Source organism: Camelus dromedarius, chromosome 20 (genome assembly GCF_036321535.1).
Source record: "Camelus dromedarius isolate mCamDro1 chromosome 20, mCamDro1.pat, whole genome shotgun sequence".
Lineage (NCBI taxonomy): Eukaryota > Metazoa > Chordata > Mammalia > Artiodactyla > Camelidae > Camelus > Camelus dromedarius.
The window spans coordinates 30,108,452-30,129,033 of NC_087455.1; the positions used below are offsets into that span (position 1 = coordinate 30,108,452).

Here is a 20,582-nt window from a genome sequence, read left to right on the forward strand (position 1 = left end):
ACCTGGTGGTCAGTGGAGGGTGACAAGGAGACAGGGAATAGTCTGAGAGTGGGGCAGAACCAGGAGAGTTGTAGCCCAGAAGTCAAGGGGGAAAAAAGGGAGGAAAAGAGAGTTAGATTCTGTGGATGTCAAGCAAAATGGACTTGGACTTGAAGACTGTCCACTGGATTTGACAAATAGAAGGGGGATTGTTGGTGACTGTTGACAGGGCAGGTAGAGGGGCTGTGGAGATGTGAGCAGTCAGTGTTGTGGTCTTGTTGTGGTCATGTTTAGGAATTAAGAGAAGATGAGAAGAGATGAGGAGTGGAAATAAAAATCTTGGCTGTGAAAAGAGTGAATTAGAGAGGAATATGTCATTAAGGAGAAGTTTGTTTGATTTTTGATAAGAAAGACAGGTTTCTAATCTGAGAAAAAGGAGCTGGTTGGACAGAAAGAGAAAGAGGTGAATGATGGATCAAGGCAATAAGTTCCTGATTCCGGTTCCAGATCCCACTCCTGTTTCCTTCTGAGATGGGCTCTGACTCTGTCCCCATTCTACTAGCTCCCTCCCCCAGGGATGGACTTTGCTTCTAGTCTTCCTCATACATAATCAATTGTACATCTCTAAAATATGACAGTGACACCCACTGAATGTCAAGAACCACAGCTGCTAGAAGTCCTGCTGGCCAACTTGTTTCCCTTAGTATTTGTTTTTTTGTTTGTTTGTTTGTTTGTTTTGGGGGGGATGAGGAGGTAATTAGGTTTATTTATTTTATTAGTATTATTTTAGTGGAGGTACTGGGGATTGAACCCAGGACCTCGTGCATGCTAAGCATGCACTCTACCACTAAGCCATACCCTCACCCCACCCCCACTTAGCATTTATTAATCTCCAAAAAAAAAGATATACCTTTCTAGTGCCTAGAATACTCCTGTTTACCATCCCTTCTGCTTACCATACCTCAAAAGAGTATCCCTTTCTTGTGTCAGGGCACCCTGGAGGTTTAGCTATTAGTTGAACTTATCAATTGGGAGGTTCCTTGTTCAAAATGTATTGTAACAGAGAGGTCTTTTGAGTTATTTAATCAAGGCGCTAGTGAAACCTGGGAGTAAGCCCTTTCTAGTGACCTGCGCATCCAAACCCACCTTAGAGAATGCTTGCCAAACTCTTGCTCTCTGACAAAATTTTCTAGACTCCAAGCAGAACATTTCTTTTTCACCTTTAAATAATAAATAAATAAAATAATGATAAATAATAAGTAAATAATATAATGATGCTTTAGTGAGGTCTGCCAGAACCTGCACCCTTATCTTTCCCTACCAGAGGTATATGTAAAAGCCTCTGCATAGATAATCTTAGCAATTACGTATGGTTCTGGGTAGTTTTAACTCTTGGTATAATCTAATTTCCAAGTTATTGGAGGTGATCTTCCTTCATATTTGTTTTAATGAGTGCACTTCTTTTATCCCTGTTTGGTTTTTCATATTGTCTTTGTTCAGTAATTTAATGAAAATATTAAAATGAAGTCACCTTTTGTTTTAAAGTACAGTAATGGAATTTACATCCTCTTATTTTTTGAAGAAAAGAAATTTAGAATCTAATAAAAAATTGTCACAGCCAGATAAAGCACTGGGATTGGAGTTTAGTGACTGTAATTATATATATGATTAACAGATCTCATCAGAAGCCTCTTGAGGACAGGAATTTGTCATCAATCTTCCTTACAGATACACGTGGTAGAATTCAACAAATATATGGATGGATTGATTTTAACCACAGAGTTCTAATAGACTGAGTGGTGATTTATCATCTAGTATCAGATGTGCCTTCCTAAAGCACAGTCCTCAGTTTTGTTCTTTTGCTTAATAAAGCATTTAAGGCAACATGTTTTCCAAAATATTACCCTCTTCCTACCGAAATAGGGACAAAGTAGCACTTACGTGGGATTCTGCAGGTTTAAATTTTAATTACAGAATAATGTACCCAGTCCACACCTGGCAATTTATTTGGCACGCATTAAAGTTTATTGAATTAACGAATGAACTGAGCAATTATTTAACTTGAGACCGTTCCTTTAATAGTAAAATAAAATTATTAACACTTGCTCCACCTCCCACACAAGATTGCTGTAGGGAACAAACGATAGGATGTTTATGCGAGTGCTTTAAAAACTGCAAAGTACATTACTACCTTAAAGTGGGATTTGTGTGTTGACTTGATGTCATTCCTATTATCGTTATTTTTTATGGTTATCAATTCATTACATTTAGCATTCCTATTAAAGCCCACAGCTAACTACAAACTTGTTTTACACTGCGTTTAGACTATTCCTAATTTTGCCTGGTTGTAAGTCTGTGGTGCCCTTATGACTGTGATAGATTCATACTTTAAAGGAAAACATTTATTTTTCTCAAGTCTTGTTTTCTACCTCAAATACATTTCTGGCAGAAATAACACTAATGAGTGATTCCAACCTAGCACCTTAAGTGAGTAGTGATCACGACACTTTAAAAAGGGAAACGGACAAAGATCCCAGAATAGTTTTTCCAAATTAAAATCACTTCGGCCAACGACAGCGTCCACTGGGGATACCGATGAGGATGTTGGGCTCGGAAACCAGAGGACCAGCAGTCGGAGGGCCCCTCCCCTCCCCCCTGCGCTACGGGCAGCACCGCGGGGCGGCGACCGGGCTCCAGTGCCAGGACGGTTGGGGGTCCTCGAACGGGCGGCCAGTTGGGGTCAGCGAGCGCCGCGGCCGTTGGGGACTCCAGCTCCCAGCAGCCACCGCTTCTGTGGCCGAGGCGCGTGGCGGCGCTGCTCGCTGGGACTCGTAGTGCGGTCCGGTAGGAGACCCGGAGAGCCAGTCCTACTCTTTTCACCCACATTTCGGAAACTGGGCCTGGGAGGGATCACGCCGGCCCACTCGTGCCCGGCATCCCGCGGGAGCGGGAGCGAGTGGCGCAGGGCTGGCCGCGGTGGGAAGAGGCCCGGGTGGCCGCGCACGTGGGGGGTGGTTAGCGCCCAGAAACCCGGAAGCTTCGAGCACCGCCCACCGCCGCGGTGACGGGTTAACGCGCCTCCCGGGTGGAGGTGGGGCGGGGTGTGTGGAAGGAGGGGCCGTCCCACCAGACTCCTCCGAGAGCCGCCCGCGAGCCGGCCCTCCCCTCCCTTCCCCTCCCCCACGGGCCTACACAGCGCAGGCCCCGCCCCGGCCGCGGCGCGTGCGCAGAGGCCCCGCCCCCGCCCCAGCCCCACCCCCACACCCGCAGCAGCCGCCGCCACCACCTCTCCCTTCCTCTCAGCTCTTTCCTCCTCCTGTTTTCTCTTCCCTCCTCCCCCTCGCCTCCTTTTCTCCTCCTCCTCCGGCGCTGACGCTGGCGTAGGGCCCTGGCGTCAGACGCGGGAGGGCGGGGCGAGTGCGGCGGGGGGTATAAGTAGAGGGTGCAGGAGGCGGTGCTTCCCCTTCTCCCCGGCGGTTAGTGCTGAGAGTGCGGAGTGTGTGCTCCGGGCTCGGAACACACATTTATTATTAAAAAAATCCAAAAAAAATCTAAAAAAATCTTTTAAAAAACCCAAAAAAAAATTTACAAAAAAATCCGCGTCTCCCCCGCCGGAGACTTTTATTTTTTTTCTTCCTGTTTTATAAAATAACCCGGTGAAGCAGCCGAGACCGACCCGCCCGCCCGCGGCCCCGCAGCAGCTCCAAGAAGGAACCAAGAGACCGAGGCCTTCCCGCTGCCCGGACCCGACATCGCAACCCTCGCTCCCCAACCGGCAGCCGGCAGCCAGCGGCAGCGGATCGACCCCATTCTGCGGCCGTTGAGTAGTTTTCGATTCCAGTTGATTTTTGTCCCTCTGCGCTTGCCCCCGCTCCCCTCCCCCCGGCTCCGGCCCCCGGCCCCAGCACTCGCTCTCTTCTCACGGAAAGGTCGCGGCTTGTGGCCCTGCGGGCAGCCGTGCCGAGATGAACCCCAGCGCCCCCAGCTACCCCATGGCCTCGCTCTACGTGGGGGACCTACACCCCGATGTGACCGAGGCGATGCTCTACGAGAAGTTCAGCCCGGCCGGGCCTATCCTCTCCATCCGGGTCTGCAGGGACATGATAACCCGCCGCTCCTTGGGCTACGCGTATGTGAACTTCCAGCAGCCGGCGGATGGTGAGAGCCGGGCCCGGCGGGCGGGCGGGCGGCCATGAGGCTCAGGCGGCTGCGGCAGGCGGGCTAGGCCGGCGGGCCCGGGGGGAGGGGGCGGGAGGGCATGTCACCCCCCACCCAGAGCCAGCGGGGAGAGGCTCAGGCGCCTGGACTCCGGTTCCCCGTGCCCGCGGCACCCGCGCAGCCGGCAGCCGCACGCCCCTCGCACGCCGGGCCACTTCCTCCTTTGCGACCATTTTCTGGGCCTTAGCGGCTCTCAAACTTTAGGGTGATGACGCGCCGGCAGATTGGGTGAGATTGGTTTCTTCCGCGGCGCTCCAGCCGGTAGCTGCCGGATTCTGGGGCGCAGAGCTCCGAGCCCCCTTCCCCGATAATAGGTGGAGGCGCTCCCACCACCCGGGGCTTTTACCGGCGCCCCAGGACCGGGAGGAAGTGCGTTTCGGTGCTTGAAAAATACCACGTGTTGAGCCCTGTAACCTCACAGGCGCGAGGCCTGTTCCTGCTACTGGCCCAATCGCCTGGGGGAGCCACGGGAACTTAGAATAAAGTTAATACGGTGTTCTGGTGGTGGCTATCAGGTTTATGATTTCATTCTTAATAACTTGTCAGTGACTGATGGTTCTAGAAGTGTAAACGTGCTTTGGGGGTTTTCCCCTAGTTGAGGCATTTCTCACTCATTTCTCACTCAGCATGAACAGCAGCGTAGGAGGAGGGGATGTGGAAGATGACCCTTTTGAAGGCCATCATTTTCTCAGGCAATTCAGATCGTTTTGGGTTTTTTGATCAAATTAGTTTCATAGTACTGGTAATTTGTTCAGAATATTTTTTCCTTTCTGAAACAGTTTCTACAGTTATGAGGGGTTTTACTTTAAAATGTTCACCAATTTTGAGTGTACTGTGGACTGGACCATTATAGTAGTCCAGAATATCTATACATTATTGGGAAAGATTGGTCACAAAGTAACAGAATTAGCTTGAAATTTATGGGGAAAAGATGCAGCTAATCTTGTATTTTTGATTTGAAGTTAAACAGTTGCAGAAAAATCCAAAATTTGGCAAACATAAGAAATATGGCCTGATGAGTTGCCAGGATTTTTCTGTCTGGATCAATTGACTAGAAAAATAATTTTCACTTGATTTTATGGCCCAAGTTTGCCCTTTTTCCAGGCTGCTTGAATACATGTCAAGTATAAAATATGAGGAAATTTTTTTTTTTTGTAGGAAAGGCCATAAGGGTAGAATTTAAAGTTACTTCATTAACAGATCTTAAGTTATTTAATGATAAATTTTTCACTAGAGATTTCGGGGTAGGCAGGCTATTTAGTGACACCGAACCAGAAGTTACAAAACTGCACTGCAGGTTTCTTGCCCTTTTGCTCCATAGGCAATAGCTCCAAATGTCACTCTTTAACAGTTCTTCCCAACTGTGGACAAGGTTTATCACAGAATGGAAGATGAAATAAGATCAGGGAAGATATTTTGGGGTCAAACTAGGGTTGACAGAGAAAACTAGAATAAATTCTAGAGCCTATAAAATGGAAATTCTTGAAAGTGGCTGTTATTCTTTCTAAACTTAACAATTTTAAGTCTGAAAAAAACAATTCTTAAAATTTGGGATTTGAAAAGTTGAACTTCAGGTTACCATGGTTACAGTACACTATTAACAGTCTATGCTAGTAGACCAGTACTGTAACTGCTCAAAAGAAGGTAGCATCTTTCTACCTTCTATTTATTTCATTTTTATGTATACAGAGTATCCTCTTAAATTTTCCAGTGGTTTTCAATTTTCCCTTCTCTTGTTTATTGCTACATTTAGAGTAGTTTCTGAAAGTGACCAGTTTAATAGGAAGAGGTGACTCATTCAAAAGAAGCTCAAGCAAAGTCAGCTAAAAAACTAGGGGAGCTGAGTAGGTGTGGTCAGTTGATAATGAGCTGACAGCTGATTGTCACTATCTTCTAGAAACTGAAATTTTCATTTATAGAAAGAAGTGGCCGGAAAATTTGCCCTCTCATTAACTTCACAGTTAAATTAGCATGGAATTTGTGAAAATTGGTGTTTCAGGACTTCATTCAAATGGACTGTGTTCGCCCTTGTTAGGGACTAGTTTTTTGTACTTAAGGATACATTTTTCCATTCAGAGTCTGAATTTCTTTTAACGGTACAGGTGCACATAATTTGGTCCTTCATAGACTCTGAAATCATAGGATAGTTTAAGTTTTCTAGCACTATCCAGAAATAATTGATTAATCTTGAGTTCCCTGAGTAAATAAGTGATCTAAGATAAAATTGGTTTTATATGTAAATAAAGTATTATTAGTGAATTGTGAATATTGTAGGCCTGGTATTTCAGAAATTTTGTATTTTACTAAAGTGAAGTATGCCCAGTTTCACTAGTTTTTCAAGGCCTGATTCACATCTTGATCTGAATGGATAAAGCCTTTCATGTTTTTTACCTTCCCATGGGAAGTTATGCCATGAATCACTGAAATTCCCCCAGTAAGTCAGGGACTTTTTTTTTTTTTTTTTTTTAAGAAAATGGACTGGTTTTGGTTTTTTCCTTTTAATAATACTGACGATGATAAGCAGTGAAACAGTCAATTTTGCCAAGTAATAGGGAAGAAGTTTAAAATGCTTGAAAATCCATAAACTACTCTGGGTGGTCCGCAAGTGTCTTTCATATTGCTCATTAAGCAGATTGTGAAGTGGAATCTCGGTTTTAGGTTGACTAGGATCAAAAAGGTGCTTTTAATTTCATGGCAATTAAAGGAAGAGATTGTTTCAGAAATACATTAATTATCAATAATATGTCATCCAATAACATTGGGAAATTTGGGGTTTCTGATATTGTGTTATACAATTAAAATCTAGACTGGTATGAGTTAAGGTCCAGCCATTTTGAAATGTGAAGAGGTAGAGGGACCATGTGCCCAACCATTCCCTCTCCAGTAGTTTATAATAATTTTAAGTTGGATGTAGAAGTTTCAAAATAATGTTTACTTTGAAAATGTCCTTTCTGCAGCGGAGCGTGCTTTGGACACCATGAATTTTGATGTTATAAAGGGCAAGCCAGTACGCATCATGTGGTCTCAGCGTGATCCATCACTTCGCAAAAGTGGAGTGGGCAACATATTCATTAAAAATTTGGACAAATCTATTGATAACAAAGCACTGTATGATACATTTTCTGCTTTTGGTAACATCCTTTCATGTAAGGTAAGCAAAAATGTGACAAGTAAACATACTTACAGTGTTTTAGCTACTTGTAGTTTATTCTTTAAACTAGCAACTATGCTCTCTGTTAATGGATATCTTTATTTCCCAAATGGCTGACAAGTTATCTCTGAACTCTGGAAAAATGTTAAATCAATAGCAAGTAATGAAAAATTGGTATACATTTTTCCCTAGGTGGTTTGTGATGAAAATGGTTCCAAGGGTTATGGATTTGTGCATTTTGAGACACAAGAAGCAGCTGAAAGAGCTATTGAAAAAATGAATGGGATGCTTCTGAATGATCGCAAAGTGTAAGTATAAACATTTAATCATACCTCAAATCAGTTTTTAATAGTTCAGATCAATTCATTCATTTTACAGGTAATATATTCTTAAAGAGATAGGGCTAGAGTGAAAATTAATAATACCACATCTTGGTGGATGTTATAACTGTTTTTCCTCCATATTTAGTGTAACATACAAATAACAGTGAACTAATATGATTGGTCAGCATTCAAACCGAAAAGAAAAAGACAGGGGAAGATAGGTATGCCGGGATATAAATAAAGCTTTCTAAAATAAGTGCATAGTTGGAAAACCAGGAATCCAGGCAGAAACTTAATCATAATTCCCAAGGTAGTGATTAATCCATTTTGCATTCAAAGCTGTGGCTGAAATAATTTGCCTGTATTTACGTGCTGGTATGACAGATAAGCTGGGATGCAAACCCAGTGGTCTAAATTTAGAGCCCATGGTGACCTTGGCTGTACTCCCACAGTTTATTGATGGTAGTTTAAAGATTGTTGTTTCAACACCTTTTGGCACCCTTCCCCATGTAAAGATAAATTGGGATTAAACCAGAATGGTTAATCTTTTCTGAAGTAAACTTGTTCTTAAAAATTGCAAACTTAAAATCATGACACTGATGAAACCTATAAGGCTGATTCTGCTACAGGTTGTAAAAATACAGATCTTATGAGCCCAAAGAAATTACAAATCTCAAATTTTTTATCCTCACAACTGGTGGACTTTGCTTAATTATCTGAGCAAACTCAGCCGTAAAGTCTTATTGTAAGCAATATGTGAGTTCATGTTCTGTATGAACTGCAGTGATCGCACACAAAGTGGGCTTGGTTCTTACAAGTCAGCTACATCACTCTTCAGGTGTGGTTCTTATAAACCGCTGCATCAAGTGGTGTGGTCAGTCCATACATGAAGAAGTCATGCCCATGGTGTTAACCTGTTTGAATTCTATGTCTGTTGCATGATTAAGGAAAGACTTTGTAATATGTAAAAACTCCGTGTAGTCTAGGAAAACCAGCAGCTCCTCAGTGTGAACAATGTTTACAAAGGCTAATTCTTAAAAATAGTACATCTTTAAATGAGGGAAATATTCAGCGTCATTAGTATTCCCAGATGAAAATCTTACGACTGTTGGCAATGCTTCAGAATGGAAAAAGAGTGGCTACCTCTGGTAGAGGTCTAGGTGAAATAAAGAACTTGATTTGTTATTGTTTTGAGTATAAAGTTATAAAGCCCTTTTGGAAAGCAGTTTGTAGGTATAAACTTGAGATCATTTATATACCCTTGAATGCTGTTTCTGCAGCTCTATCCTATGAACAAATACCAAAGTCTCATGAAGTTGCAGCATTATGTACAAAGGCAGAAAGTCATCCTGTCCACTATAGAAAATAATGTTTGCATTGAGAACATTTATAAAACTAATAGTGTGGGAAAGTACTGCCATATAGGCTGCGGGGTCAGGAGTTAAGGAAATAAAATTATGGGAATCTGTGATAAATTGTGCTGAACTAGTGTTCTTAGACACAGAAAACAAAACAGTCTACTAAAAGTCAGTCATGATTTGGGTGGGAATATGAGAGGGTTTTTTTTTTTCCACTTTGATGTATATTATAATCTTTAATGACACATGTTCTACTTTTATATTAGGGGAAAACCTAAATTTTTAAAACACATTTTGTTATAATGCTGCAAAGGAATTTCTTCCAGGCTGTTGTGTGATAGAGAACCTGATAGTTTAAATTTCTATTTTAGAAGATTGCAAAGTGTAAGAGCCATGTTGAAACGGCAACGATGGAAAGCCTTTGTATCTTCTCATTGGCGTGCAGGCGTACACCCACTCGTGTACTGATGGACAAATCTCCTTAACCCTGGTTAGCTAAAAGGGAAGGAGAGGAGTGTGTATTAAGAAAAGCTTTATGTGATTGTAGTTAAGAGGTTTGTGTTTATATTTGATAGTTTCATTTCTTCACTTAAGGCCCTATTTCTGTTTTATAGTGTGCTCTTTATTAAAGATTCTGAAATTATCAGTAACTATTACAGAATCAATGGTCAGTCTTAATTAACCTGAATGTCATAGAATAGAACCTAATTTTATAGTTCTTACATATTTTATTAGATTTGTTGGACGATTTAAGTCTCGTAAAGAACGAGAAGCAGAACTTGGAGCTAGGGCAAAAGAGTTCACCAATGTTTACATCAAGAATTTTGGAGAAGACATGGATGATGAGCGCCTTAAGGATCTCTTTGGCAAGTTTGGTAATGTGTCTGAATTAAATTTTTATAGTCAGTTCTGAGTAATTGCTCAACATTAAGTTTTGGCTAATTTATACTAAAAAATGAATGAGACTTAACATGGTACTTTAAAACATTTATAGTTACTTGGATTAAGCTGCTGATAGTCCATTATACTACAGAGTAGCATATAAAAGTTCTATCCAGTTTAAAGGTTAATAGCACAGTAAGGTATCACTGTAATTGAAACAGATTTTTAAAGGTTTTGCTGTGTTAAATTGTGCTGGGTTTTATGCACCTACAGATCCCATCTCATCAGAGGCATTGCTTGTGACAGCCAGTGTAGGTTGGAATGTAGCCTTTAATTATGGGACAGGATAATTGTCCAGCTTTAGGATATTTTGGCCAGTCTCAGCATCACGTTTGAGCAGTTTTTTTTAAGTGACTTTCAAAGACAAAGATCCATATTTTCCAGTGATAGCTCTTTGGGATGGCCTTTTGAATCCATGGGATCTTAAACTGCTCTTTTCTTGAATTTCAGAGTAGCTTCATTAAACTTTAGTTATGTACTTGATCAGATGATGAACTTTAAAATTGTGGTCTTGCAGATGATTTGCTTGCCCCTTATCCTTTGCTTTCCTTTTGAACTTAAGCAGGTGTCCTTCTTTTCCTTAAGTGTTTCAAATTGTAAAGAATTAGGAAATCAATATTTTTCTGTTGTCAAGCTGGCATGCCACATGGAACCCTCTACTTTGAGCAAAAAATTTCAGTTTGCACAAAGATAAATTGTATAAGATGAGGAAAATAAGTGACATCATTTCTTGCATCTTACTCCAAATAGTGGCTGCTGGCTTTTGTATATTTCATGTCTTGTTTCTTCTTTTTAGTTAGAAGCTGTTTCTAAAGTTGGATTGTTAACTATCCCTAATGAATAAATGCTGTGTGGGTTGACCATCAATACGCAGATTTGTCAGCTATTTTCTTGGCTGTTTTCATAGCCAGATTGGAAGTTTAGCTTTAGGGCAGAGGCACATTCAAAAGAAACAATATCTGCTCCCATGTATCTTGTAAATTCTCTGTAGTCATGTGATTTTTAACCCCTTTCCCCCCCACCCACCTGAGATAGTACCCACTTCAGTTAAGTCTATTTCACTGACAGAGTTGGGGGACGATGTGTCTTCAGAAACATGCCACTCCCTGCAGGTGATTCTGCTGTGTCTTCCTAATGGGCAAACCCTGTGTTTCCTTCTGCTCCCTGTTGAAAATCAAGTGGGCCAGGGCTCAAAACATTCTTAAAGAAAATCAAATTGTTTTAAAATAAGCCATCTGTTTTGTGCTAATGCTAAGAATAAAACTGCATCTTTTACAGTTGTCTAAAACATACCTCCTTAAATGGAGGAATGCTTCAGGAAATAGAGTGTTAGCTTCTTAATAGAGAGTCTTTAAGGAGAGTATTTAGTGCCCATTGTTGGAGAGAGTGGTTAGAGGAGGAATAAATTTCTGGGGGCTTGGGATTTTATTTTAATCTCCATTTTTATATTTTTCATTAGTTTATTTATTGAAACTTGAACTGTATAAACTAAATGTTGTATGGAGTATCTTTTGAATCATGTGAAAAAAATTTTTTTAGGACCTGCCTTAAGTGTGAAAGTAATGACTGATGAGAGTGGAAAATCCAAAGGTTTTGGATTTGTAAGCTTTGAAAGGCATGAAGATGCACAGAAAGTAAGACTTTAAATTTTAAAATAAATGTATTTATATATTTATTTAAATGTAAATATATTTTGAAATATACTAATCAAAGGCAGTGTGAGTTTTCTGTATTTTATGGTAAGAAGTGGGTGGTATAAAGTTGAGTTGCTCTTGTATTGAAAGATACTTGCATACCAATGGCTATTCTAAATGTTTGTCTTAATGTGTATTTTGAATTACTTTCATCTTATATATTAGTCTTGAGAGTGTAAATAGGGAATCTATACTGTCATAAAACCTGTTTATTTTTGTGGTGGGTCCATCTTCAGCTTTTATAATCTAACAGATATCCTACATTGTTAAAAAGTAAATTTATGTATTGCCAGTTAGTAATTAAATTTTTTGCGATTTTTGTGAGGCTGTGGATGAGATGAATGGAAAGGAGCTCAATGGAAAACAAATTTACGTTGGTCGAGCCCAGAAAAAAGTGGAACGGCAGACGGAACTTAAGCGCAAATTTGAACAGATGAAGCAAGATAGGATCACCAGATACCAGGTTCGTTTTTTAATTGTAGAAGCAAAAATAAGACAGAGATGAGGACACCTATTTTATGCTCATTTCAGCTACTGCTGGTAACTGGGGGGTTTGAGAGAAGAAAAGGAGAAGAAATGTGGGCCAAGCATGGGATAAGCTAATAGGAAGTGTGTTTCAGTACCACTATAGTTTGCTTTTTCCTTTTTCTACAGTTTTTTTTTTCCTCTTTTTTAGGGTGTTAACCTTTATGTGAAAAATCTTGATGATGGTATTGATGATGAACGTCTCCGGAAAGAGTTTTCTCCGTTTGGTACAATCACTAGTGCAAAGGTAAAGCATATGATGTGCATTTTTAAGATTTGGGAAAAATCCATGTACATAGATACATTTGTATAAATTTCATACTTTGTCCTGGAGAGTTTTTCTTTCTTTGTAAATAAATGGCCAGATAGTTTTTTCTTCCCTAAAAAAAATCAGTCTTTCATTTTTCAGAAAATCATGTTTTTGTTTCATTACTACAGAAACTTATATTCAGATTTGACTGGGATGTTGTAGCTGATGATTTATTTTTGAAGATAATGAATTCTGAATTCTTTCCTGAGGACGGCTGTGTTTAATGACCATAGTTAGTAATTGATCATTATATGATATGCACGGTTCTATGCTCTGTTAAACTAGTTATTTTACTGGTTAAAGAAGGCAGTCTGTTAGGGAACCATAACTGTTTCCATCAGGTTAATTTATGTTCACTTACACAATTCATTCTGGGGAGTCAAACTTAAAGCCCACTAATAGTAAAGACAGAGCTCATATACTTGGTTTACTTGAAATCAAAAGTTAAGAAATACAGCAGTAAGATTCTAGTTTAAATTCTGGAGTTTTGATGTAAGAACCTCTGCTTAGGTGTTTTTTTCTGGTGACCATGGTCCAGGAACCCTTCTGTATATAAAGTTTTATGCATGTGTATTTCGGAGTGGGGTTGGGAAGTGTGTCTAAAACTTTAACCAGATTCCCAAAAGAGCACAGGAAAAATTAAAACGCAGTGCTCTGGAATGAATGACCTCGTGGCTTATCTTTTATCTGCTTGGCAACCCCACTGACGGAGGGAACTTCTACAATGGTGAGGAAGTGTTGTCGGCACAGTAGAGGAATACACCTACAAGTGAAAGTGATGTAGCTGTCCTGTGTTTGATTCAGCCAGCGCTTTTGTGTGATAGTATCTATTCCCAAGTGTGTTTATCTTCAGTATGTTCCCTGAAAATCATTTAAATTGAATATTGTCCATCAGTTTATTTCAAATGTATGCAACACGTCTGTTTTACAAAGGAGGGTCTTTATTAAGTCCTTTTTGAGAGGTCCTTTGGATCATAATATCACTGTTGGCAAGGAGGTGAAAAATTTGGCAAGAATTTATTCTGGAGGAGGAGGTCATTATGGTAATTTGATAATGTTCGCTGAAAAAAACAAATTTATCAAGGCAGAAGGGTAAAAAGTAGAAGGTGACCCCTCCATTCTTCTTTTTCAGTCTCCAAAAGTAGTTTGGCCTCCCCAGATATTTTCCACGCTTGTGCAGTTTTTGTGTACATCTAAACAGTTTAAGGATCATACTATACATATTCTGCAATTTGCCTTTTAACTTAACAGTAGATCTAGGTACATACTAATTTCAGGTGTTTCTCATTTTTTGGCTAAGGGCTGAATAGTCATGGTATAGATGTAACATAACTTAACTCTACTGTATCTGTGTTGTTGGGCGTTTGGGTTGCTTCGCATGTAAGCACTGTTAGACCCACACGCTAATAAATATCATTACACATACATCTTTGCCCACATGTCAGTATTTGTGAAATTCTGGAATTGAAATAGCTGGTTAATGGATATGTGTGTTTAAAATCAATGCAATTGTCCAAAAGGCTTAACAAGGTAAATTATTACTAGCTCTGTCAATTTAGTAGAAAATGGTATACATCTTTTTAAATAAGATGTCCTTTTCATGTGTTTACTGGGTTTGCCTGTTCTTGGCATGTTTTTGTATTGCATTGGTTATCTTTATTGATTTAGGGAGAATTTCACGTCAGCCCTATGTTTTATATTGCAAGTATTTTCTCCACATCTTCCACTTAAGACTTTGGGGTTCTTGTGTCATCTTAGATTTTCCCCGTATTTTTGCATTTTGTTTTCAGATTCAGAATCTGGCAGTTTGATTTTTTTCAATGAGATATGAATAAGAGATCTAACTTAATTCAAAATTATCCCAGTGTACCACGTACTGGACAGTCCAAAGTCTGTCTTTTCCCTACTGTTTTAAAGTGTTAGCTTTAACATACTAAATTCCTATAATTGCATGGGTTTGTTTCTGGACTCTGGTTTTTTTGTTGTTGTTGTTGTTTTTGGGTTTTTTGAGGTTTTTTTGAGATATAACTGACTTAAAACATTATTTCAGGTGTATAACATAATTGATATTTGTATATATTGCAAAGTGATGGCTACAGTAAGTCCAGTCAACATCCATTACCATAGTTACAAAAAGTTTTTTTTTTGTAATGACTTCAAAGATCTATCTCTTAGCAACTTTCAAATATATAATACAGTATTATTAACTGTAGTCTCCATGTTGTACATTATACCCGCATGACTTATTTTATACTTAGGAGTTTGTACTTGTTAGCAACCTTCACCCCTTTCTCCCAACCCCCTGCTTCTCTGGCAACCACCAATCTGTTCCCTGTATCCATGAGTCCAGTTTTTGGTTGTTTTGATTCCACATTTATGTAAGATCATTGGACTCTTTTTATTGCTGCTTGGTTTGTCCCTGTGCCACCAGCATGCTATCACGGTAGCTGGATAGCATGCTTGTGTGCATTGCAGGGCTAGAGACGTCTTTGCTTCTCCTCGTTGCTTGTTTAAAAGATCTTCACAGTCATTGGAAGCTTCCTGAATATTGTTTATGTCCCAATATTTATAGCCCTTATGGTCCTGAATGTGAAATTTTTTTTTTTAAATGTGGATCTTATAAAGTTCAACCACTTTCCCTCCCTCTAAAGAGTAATAAAGCATCTTGTCAGCTTGAATTGCTAGAATAGTCAGATTTTAATTGTGTTTCTAGTGGTGCTTAAGTTTAGTAGGCCTTCCATGTGCTTAGAAACTAAACCTTAATATTGAAAATCGATTCACCTTAAAGTTGCTGTTGTACCTCCACCGCTTTACTTCCTCTTTTGCTTGACTAGGATCATGCATGCATGTAGTTTACCCTTAATATTTTGGTATTAAGGGAAAAACTATGGAAAACATGATGAAAGCATTGACAGAGTTTAGTTAAATGTGAGTCCGTGGCTAAAACTGACTAAATAGTAACGTTCTCCTTTCTGTGCTTCATCCTACCATTGCATTAATCTTTTTTTCTCTTTTAACAGGTTATGATGGAGGGTGGTCGCAGCAAAGGTTTTGGTTTTGTATGTTTCTCCTCCCCAGAAGAAGCCACTAAAGCAGTCACAGAAATGAATGGTAGAATTGTGGCCACCAAGCCATTGTACGTAGCTTTAGCTCAGCGCAAAGAAGAGCGCCAGGCTCACCTCACTAACCAATATATGCAGAGAATGGCGAGTGTAAGAGCTGTGCCCAACCCTGTAATCAACCCCTACCAGCCAGCACCTCCTTCAGGTTACTTCATGGCAGCTATCCCACAGGTAGGTTTTAGAAGAAAACAAATACCTCATGCAGGTTTTCCTATTCGGTCATTCTAGTATTTTGTGCCCCCCCCCCCAAAAAAAAACTAATAAAGCCTTAGGATGAAAACGTTAAGACGTGAATTACAATTAGATTTGAAAAGGACTTACTGGGTGAGGGTCTGCTAGATGGTTTGAGAACGTATAATTGGTTGCATTATTTGCCTTTTTCTGAGGCTGATACATTTGCTTGCTTCCTGCAGACTCAGAACCGTGCTGCATACTATCCTCCTAGCCAAATTGCTCAACTAAGACCAAGTCCTCGCTGGACTGCTCAGGGTGCCAGACCTCATCGTAAGCTATTTTTTTCTTTTCCCCTAGGCTGCAAAGGGTTTGGACTAAAAACAATACATGAGGCAAATTAGCTGTTACATCCCCACAGTATGTTAACTGTTGCTTTTCGTAATTTATGGTTACAGGTGTTCATTTTGGGGATCCTAGCATTTTGTATTTTAAAAAGAAGCATAAAATGCTTCACCATTTCTGTCTTATTTTGAGAGAGTAACTTCAGTGCTGGTTTGATTTTCCTTTATGACAAGTTTGAGAATGCATCCAACTCAATTTCATATTTTTAAAACAGGCAGTAGTAGTTGTAAAGATCTTATTTTACGAGGACCAGGGTCCAGGCATTTTCAGCCTTATCCTATGGAACAATGCTGTATTGCAGAACACTTGGGACCAGGTTCATGTATTGTGTTCAGCTATTAATAAGTACTTGTTTTTGTATGAATGTAAATTTTTTATTAACTGATGCTCTGATCTGATAAGTCTAGGGGAATGGCAGATATAGGAGGCTAAGGTTTTTTTAAATGGTATTTATATTTGATCATTTTTAGCCTTTTGTGCAAACCTCAGTTCTAAAAAAGCAGCATGAACACTTTTGGTGAGTTTTTCCCGTTAATGTGCATTCATGTCTTTAAATGTAGCATTCCAAAATATGCCCGGTGCTATCCGCCCAGCCGCTCCTAGACCACCATTTAGTACTATGAGACCAGCTTCTTCACAGGTTCCACGAGTCATGTCGACACAGCGTGTTGGTGAGTCTTACCTTAACCTTTCCTGTAAACGTTGGTCTCCAATTTGAAGTAGCAAGGTGAATACAACCTTTTTTCTTTCTTTCTTTCTTTTTTTTTAAAGCTAACACATCAACACAGACGATGGGTCCACGTCCTGCAGCTGCTGCCGCTGCAGCTACTCCTGCTGTTCGCACGGTTCCGCAGTATAAATACGCTGCGGGCGTCCGCAATCCTCAGCAGCATCTTAATGCACAGCCACAGGTCACCATGCAGCAGGTGTGGGCTTAATGATTTCTTCATAAAGATGTCAGTCCTTTATCGCAGTCAGACATTGAAGACAGCTATATGATTCAAGAGAGATTAAGCTAGCTAGAACATCTTGTTAATTGAGGTCTCGTTAATTGGTAGTATGTAAAAATGTCTTCTATACATCAGACTCCAGGAACTAGACAAGCATTCAGCAGTCCGCATCCTGAAGTACTTACGTGACTTGAAAATTTGGCATAGTTAGAAGGAAGGGTTGAAATAAAGTTTAGTTTGTGACATTTGGCTTACCCTTTTTTATTTGAACCCTGGAACTGAGGCTTTCATTGATCATAATAGAAATATGGTTCTAGAGTATATTCTAGATAAAAAAGAAAATTCAGTGTCCCATGTGTTCATACTATTTGAGCACTTAGCTCACCCAGCTTCTGTTTATGTTTAGATAATCTTTATATCCAGTGATTTTGCAGTGATGACTATTTCTACTTTAAACTTAGGAATTTTCCCATTTTCTTTCTAGCCTGCTGTTCATGTACAAGGTCAGGAGCCTTTGACTGCTTCCATGTTGGCATCTGCCCCTCCGCAAGAGCAGAAGCAAATGTTGGGTAAGGACCTTTGTACCACCCAGTCAGATAGGAAGACACTTGCACCTAAAAATGACAGCTGGGGTGGCAGGCTCTGAATTGGCATGAGTGATTACACCAGTTTGCCTGCCTAATTAATTTAGAGTCTAGAAAGCTATTAAAATGTTGCCTTTGATGGATAGGTTAATAGGGCATTACTTGCCATGATGGAATCCCATCACATTTTTGGAAGAAGGAATCTGAAACAGATGTGTAAACCACTCTGATTTTTGTCTGAGCACAGATTTAACACTATAATAGTAATATAGCTTCCTTTTTTCCCCCCCCGGCAAACGGATACTGCCAAGAATTAATTGCCTTGTGGTGGATCTTAATCTGTTCTATAACAGTCTTCTTATGAAAGATACTGAAGTGGTGGATTATGGGTTAGCATTTATTTGCTATATATGAGATTCTTAAACCCCAGTTTTAATATGGTAGATGCCTTAAGACATTTTTGATTGAAGGAGTTTTTGAATGTTTTTGTTCCTAGGTGAACGTCTCTTCCCTCTAATTCAAGCCATGCACCCTACTCTTGCTGGTAAAATCACTGGCATGTTGTTGGAGATTGATAATTCAGAACTTCTTCATATGCTCGAGTCTCCAGAGTCTCTCCGTTCTAAAGTAATTTAAATTCATCATTTATCTAGCAGCTTCTTAACTACACATTCTTTTATAGAACATTTATAAGTGTTTTTGTACAAGCCATACACAGTTCTAAGAGTTTTATAAAATATTAATTATAAATCCTGATAATAACCTATGGTGCTATTACCCCCATTTTATAGGTGGGGAAACTGAAGCATAGAGAGGTTGGATAATTTGCCCGGTGCGCACACGGAGCAACTAGTGAATGGCAGGGCTTGTCTCAAATCCAGTCTCTAACTCCAGTGTCCACGCTCCATTATCTGTGCTGCTGCTTTATCGGAGAATGGGGATATTTGCTGCTATTTCTCAACTTTGGGGGATTTTTGGTGGGGAGAGAATAAAAGATACAAGAGGCTCACAATTCTAGAGCAGTGGTGGAATGGAACACGAAAGATAAAGATTGAGTTGGAATGTTTTTTTAATAACAGTTCTTTCCACTTTCGTCTGAGAAAAGGAGTTTGCCTTTGTTGGACAATGTGTTGTCAGTTCAAAATTATCTTTTAATGACTACTCTTCAGAACCAATTTGTTTTGCTGTTTCAGGTTGATGAAGCTGTAGCTGTACTACAAGCCCACCAAGCTAAAGAGGCTGCCCAGAAAGCAGTGAACAGTGCCACTGGTGTTCCAACTGTTTAAAGTGAGCCTTCCCCCTGTGTTTCTGGTTTGCTTCGTCTATTTTAACAGTTTGAACATACTTTGAAATAGAGCAACATCTCATTTTACCATTAATCCAAATGTATTGCTAATTTTTTTCAAAGAGAAGTAGAAATACAATAATTAAAGGAAATTTTACCTGTTATCCTGGGGGTGATGCTTTCAAACGTTTTGTATAGTCATTTGTATCAGATGTCTTTAACGGGGTCGGCTCTTTGCATAGCTTATATATTTTCTTGGGTGGCAGCAGCGACAGTTGCCTTTTGGCCTGTACTGTTGCTGTGTGAGAGCAGCCACAGCCAACACATAAATAAATAGAAATGGGCTGCAGACTGATTTGGCCAGGGGCATTACTACTGCCAAGCCAGTACTGGTCCTCTTATTTTTCTTCAACATAATACTGTGCAGATTTAAGGTATGCAATAATACATAAATGTATGTATCACTTATGTAATGATCCTTTCTTTTTAGTGGTTGGGATCATTAAGTTCTGTCTCAACAAATTCAGTGATCATAATCTTTTTCTCCCCCGTATTTACAGATTGATCAGGGACCACGAAAAAGAAACTTGTGCTTCACCGAAGAAAAATACCTAAACATCGAAAAAAATATTGTGGAAAAAAAACATTGCAAAATATAAAATAAATAAAAAAAGGAAAGGAAACTTTGAACATTATGTACCGAGCAAATGCCAGGTCTAGCAAACATAATGCTAGTCCTAGATTACATATTGATTTAAAAACAACAAAAAACTACAAAAAAAATAGTAAAATATAAAAACAAATTAATGTTTTATAGACCCTGGAAAAAAGAATTTTCAGCAGAGTACAAAAATTTAAAGCATTCCTTTCTTTAATTTTGTAATTCTTTACTGTGGAATAGCTCAGAATGTCACTTCTGTTTTAAATAACAGAATTGATAACTGAGCAAGGAAACGTAATTTGGATTATAAAATTCTTGCTTTAATAAAAATTCCTTAAACAGTGCACAGTGATTTTATGCTATTTTATTTACCTTTGTAGCTGACCTCCGTAAATAGGTGATAAGCTGAAATTGGCGTAAGAACCTCTTTCATGAAAAAGGTACTGTTATTTTTCAAAGATGTATTAGTTTTATGGAAAAGAAGCATGGGACAATTCCTCTGTTGCATTTTCTGAATTTAGATTTCCATGTGAATTTTTGAATCAAGGCATGTATTTTTTGTTAAATGACCTTAACATCCTTTGAGGTGATGCCAGTTTGACTATATGTTGTTTTCTAGGCTGTCAAGGTAATTAGCTTAAAGCCTCATTTATATGGTATAAAACAGTAACAATTACTCTATTTGTTGGAGAGGTGGGTGTAGGTAATATAAAAATTATACCAAAGACTAGCTGTATTAAATGTACCAAAGTTAGGATTAGTTTTAAGCCTTACTTTTTAAAAGACCTTTAACTTGATAGTTGATGATTGTGACTTATCTCAGTCTAATACCTTATCCAAAGTACTTCTACATCTGGAGAATGGATTTAGAAGATCAGGACTGGGGCCCAGGATATCTGCATAA

The 20,582-nt window shown here is 39.5% G+C and overlaps 1 protein-coding gene across 2 annotated transcripts; it reads left to right on the forward strand.

Moving 5' to 3' along the window:
- The first annotated feature begins 3,444 nt into the window (after positions 1–3,444).
- On the forward strand, positions 3,445–20,022 carry PABPC1 (poly(A) binding protein cytoplasmic 1). Of its 2 annotated transcripts, none has more exons than XM_031439397.2 (15): positions 3,445–4,137; positions 7,155–7,348; positions 7,541–7,656; positions 9,765–9,904; positions 11,511–11,605; positions 11,991–12,128; positions 12,342–12,437; positions 15,521–15,793; positions 16,036–16,126; positions 16,759–16,869; positions 16,970–17,124; positions 17,633–17,717; positions 18,229–18,359; positions 18,926–19,019; positions 19,578–20,022. In XM_031439397.2, exons 1-14 carry the CDS (start codon positions 3,945–3,947, stop codon positions 19,016–19,018), a joined length of 1,911 nt encoding a protein of 636 aa, XP_031295257.1. In that variant the 5' UTR covers positions 3,445–3,944; the 3' UTR covers position 19,019; positions 19,578–20,022. The 2 variants fall into 2 exon arrangements, with proteins under 2 accessions (XP_031295257.1, XP_031295259.1); XM_031439399.2 differs by having other exon boundaries at positions 9,765–9,895.
- Positions 20,023–20,582: the final 560 nt, after the last annotated feature.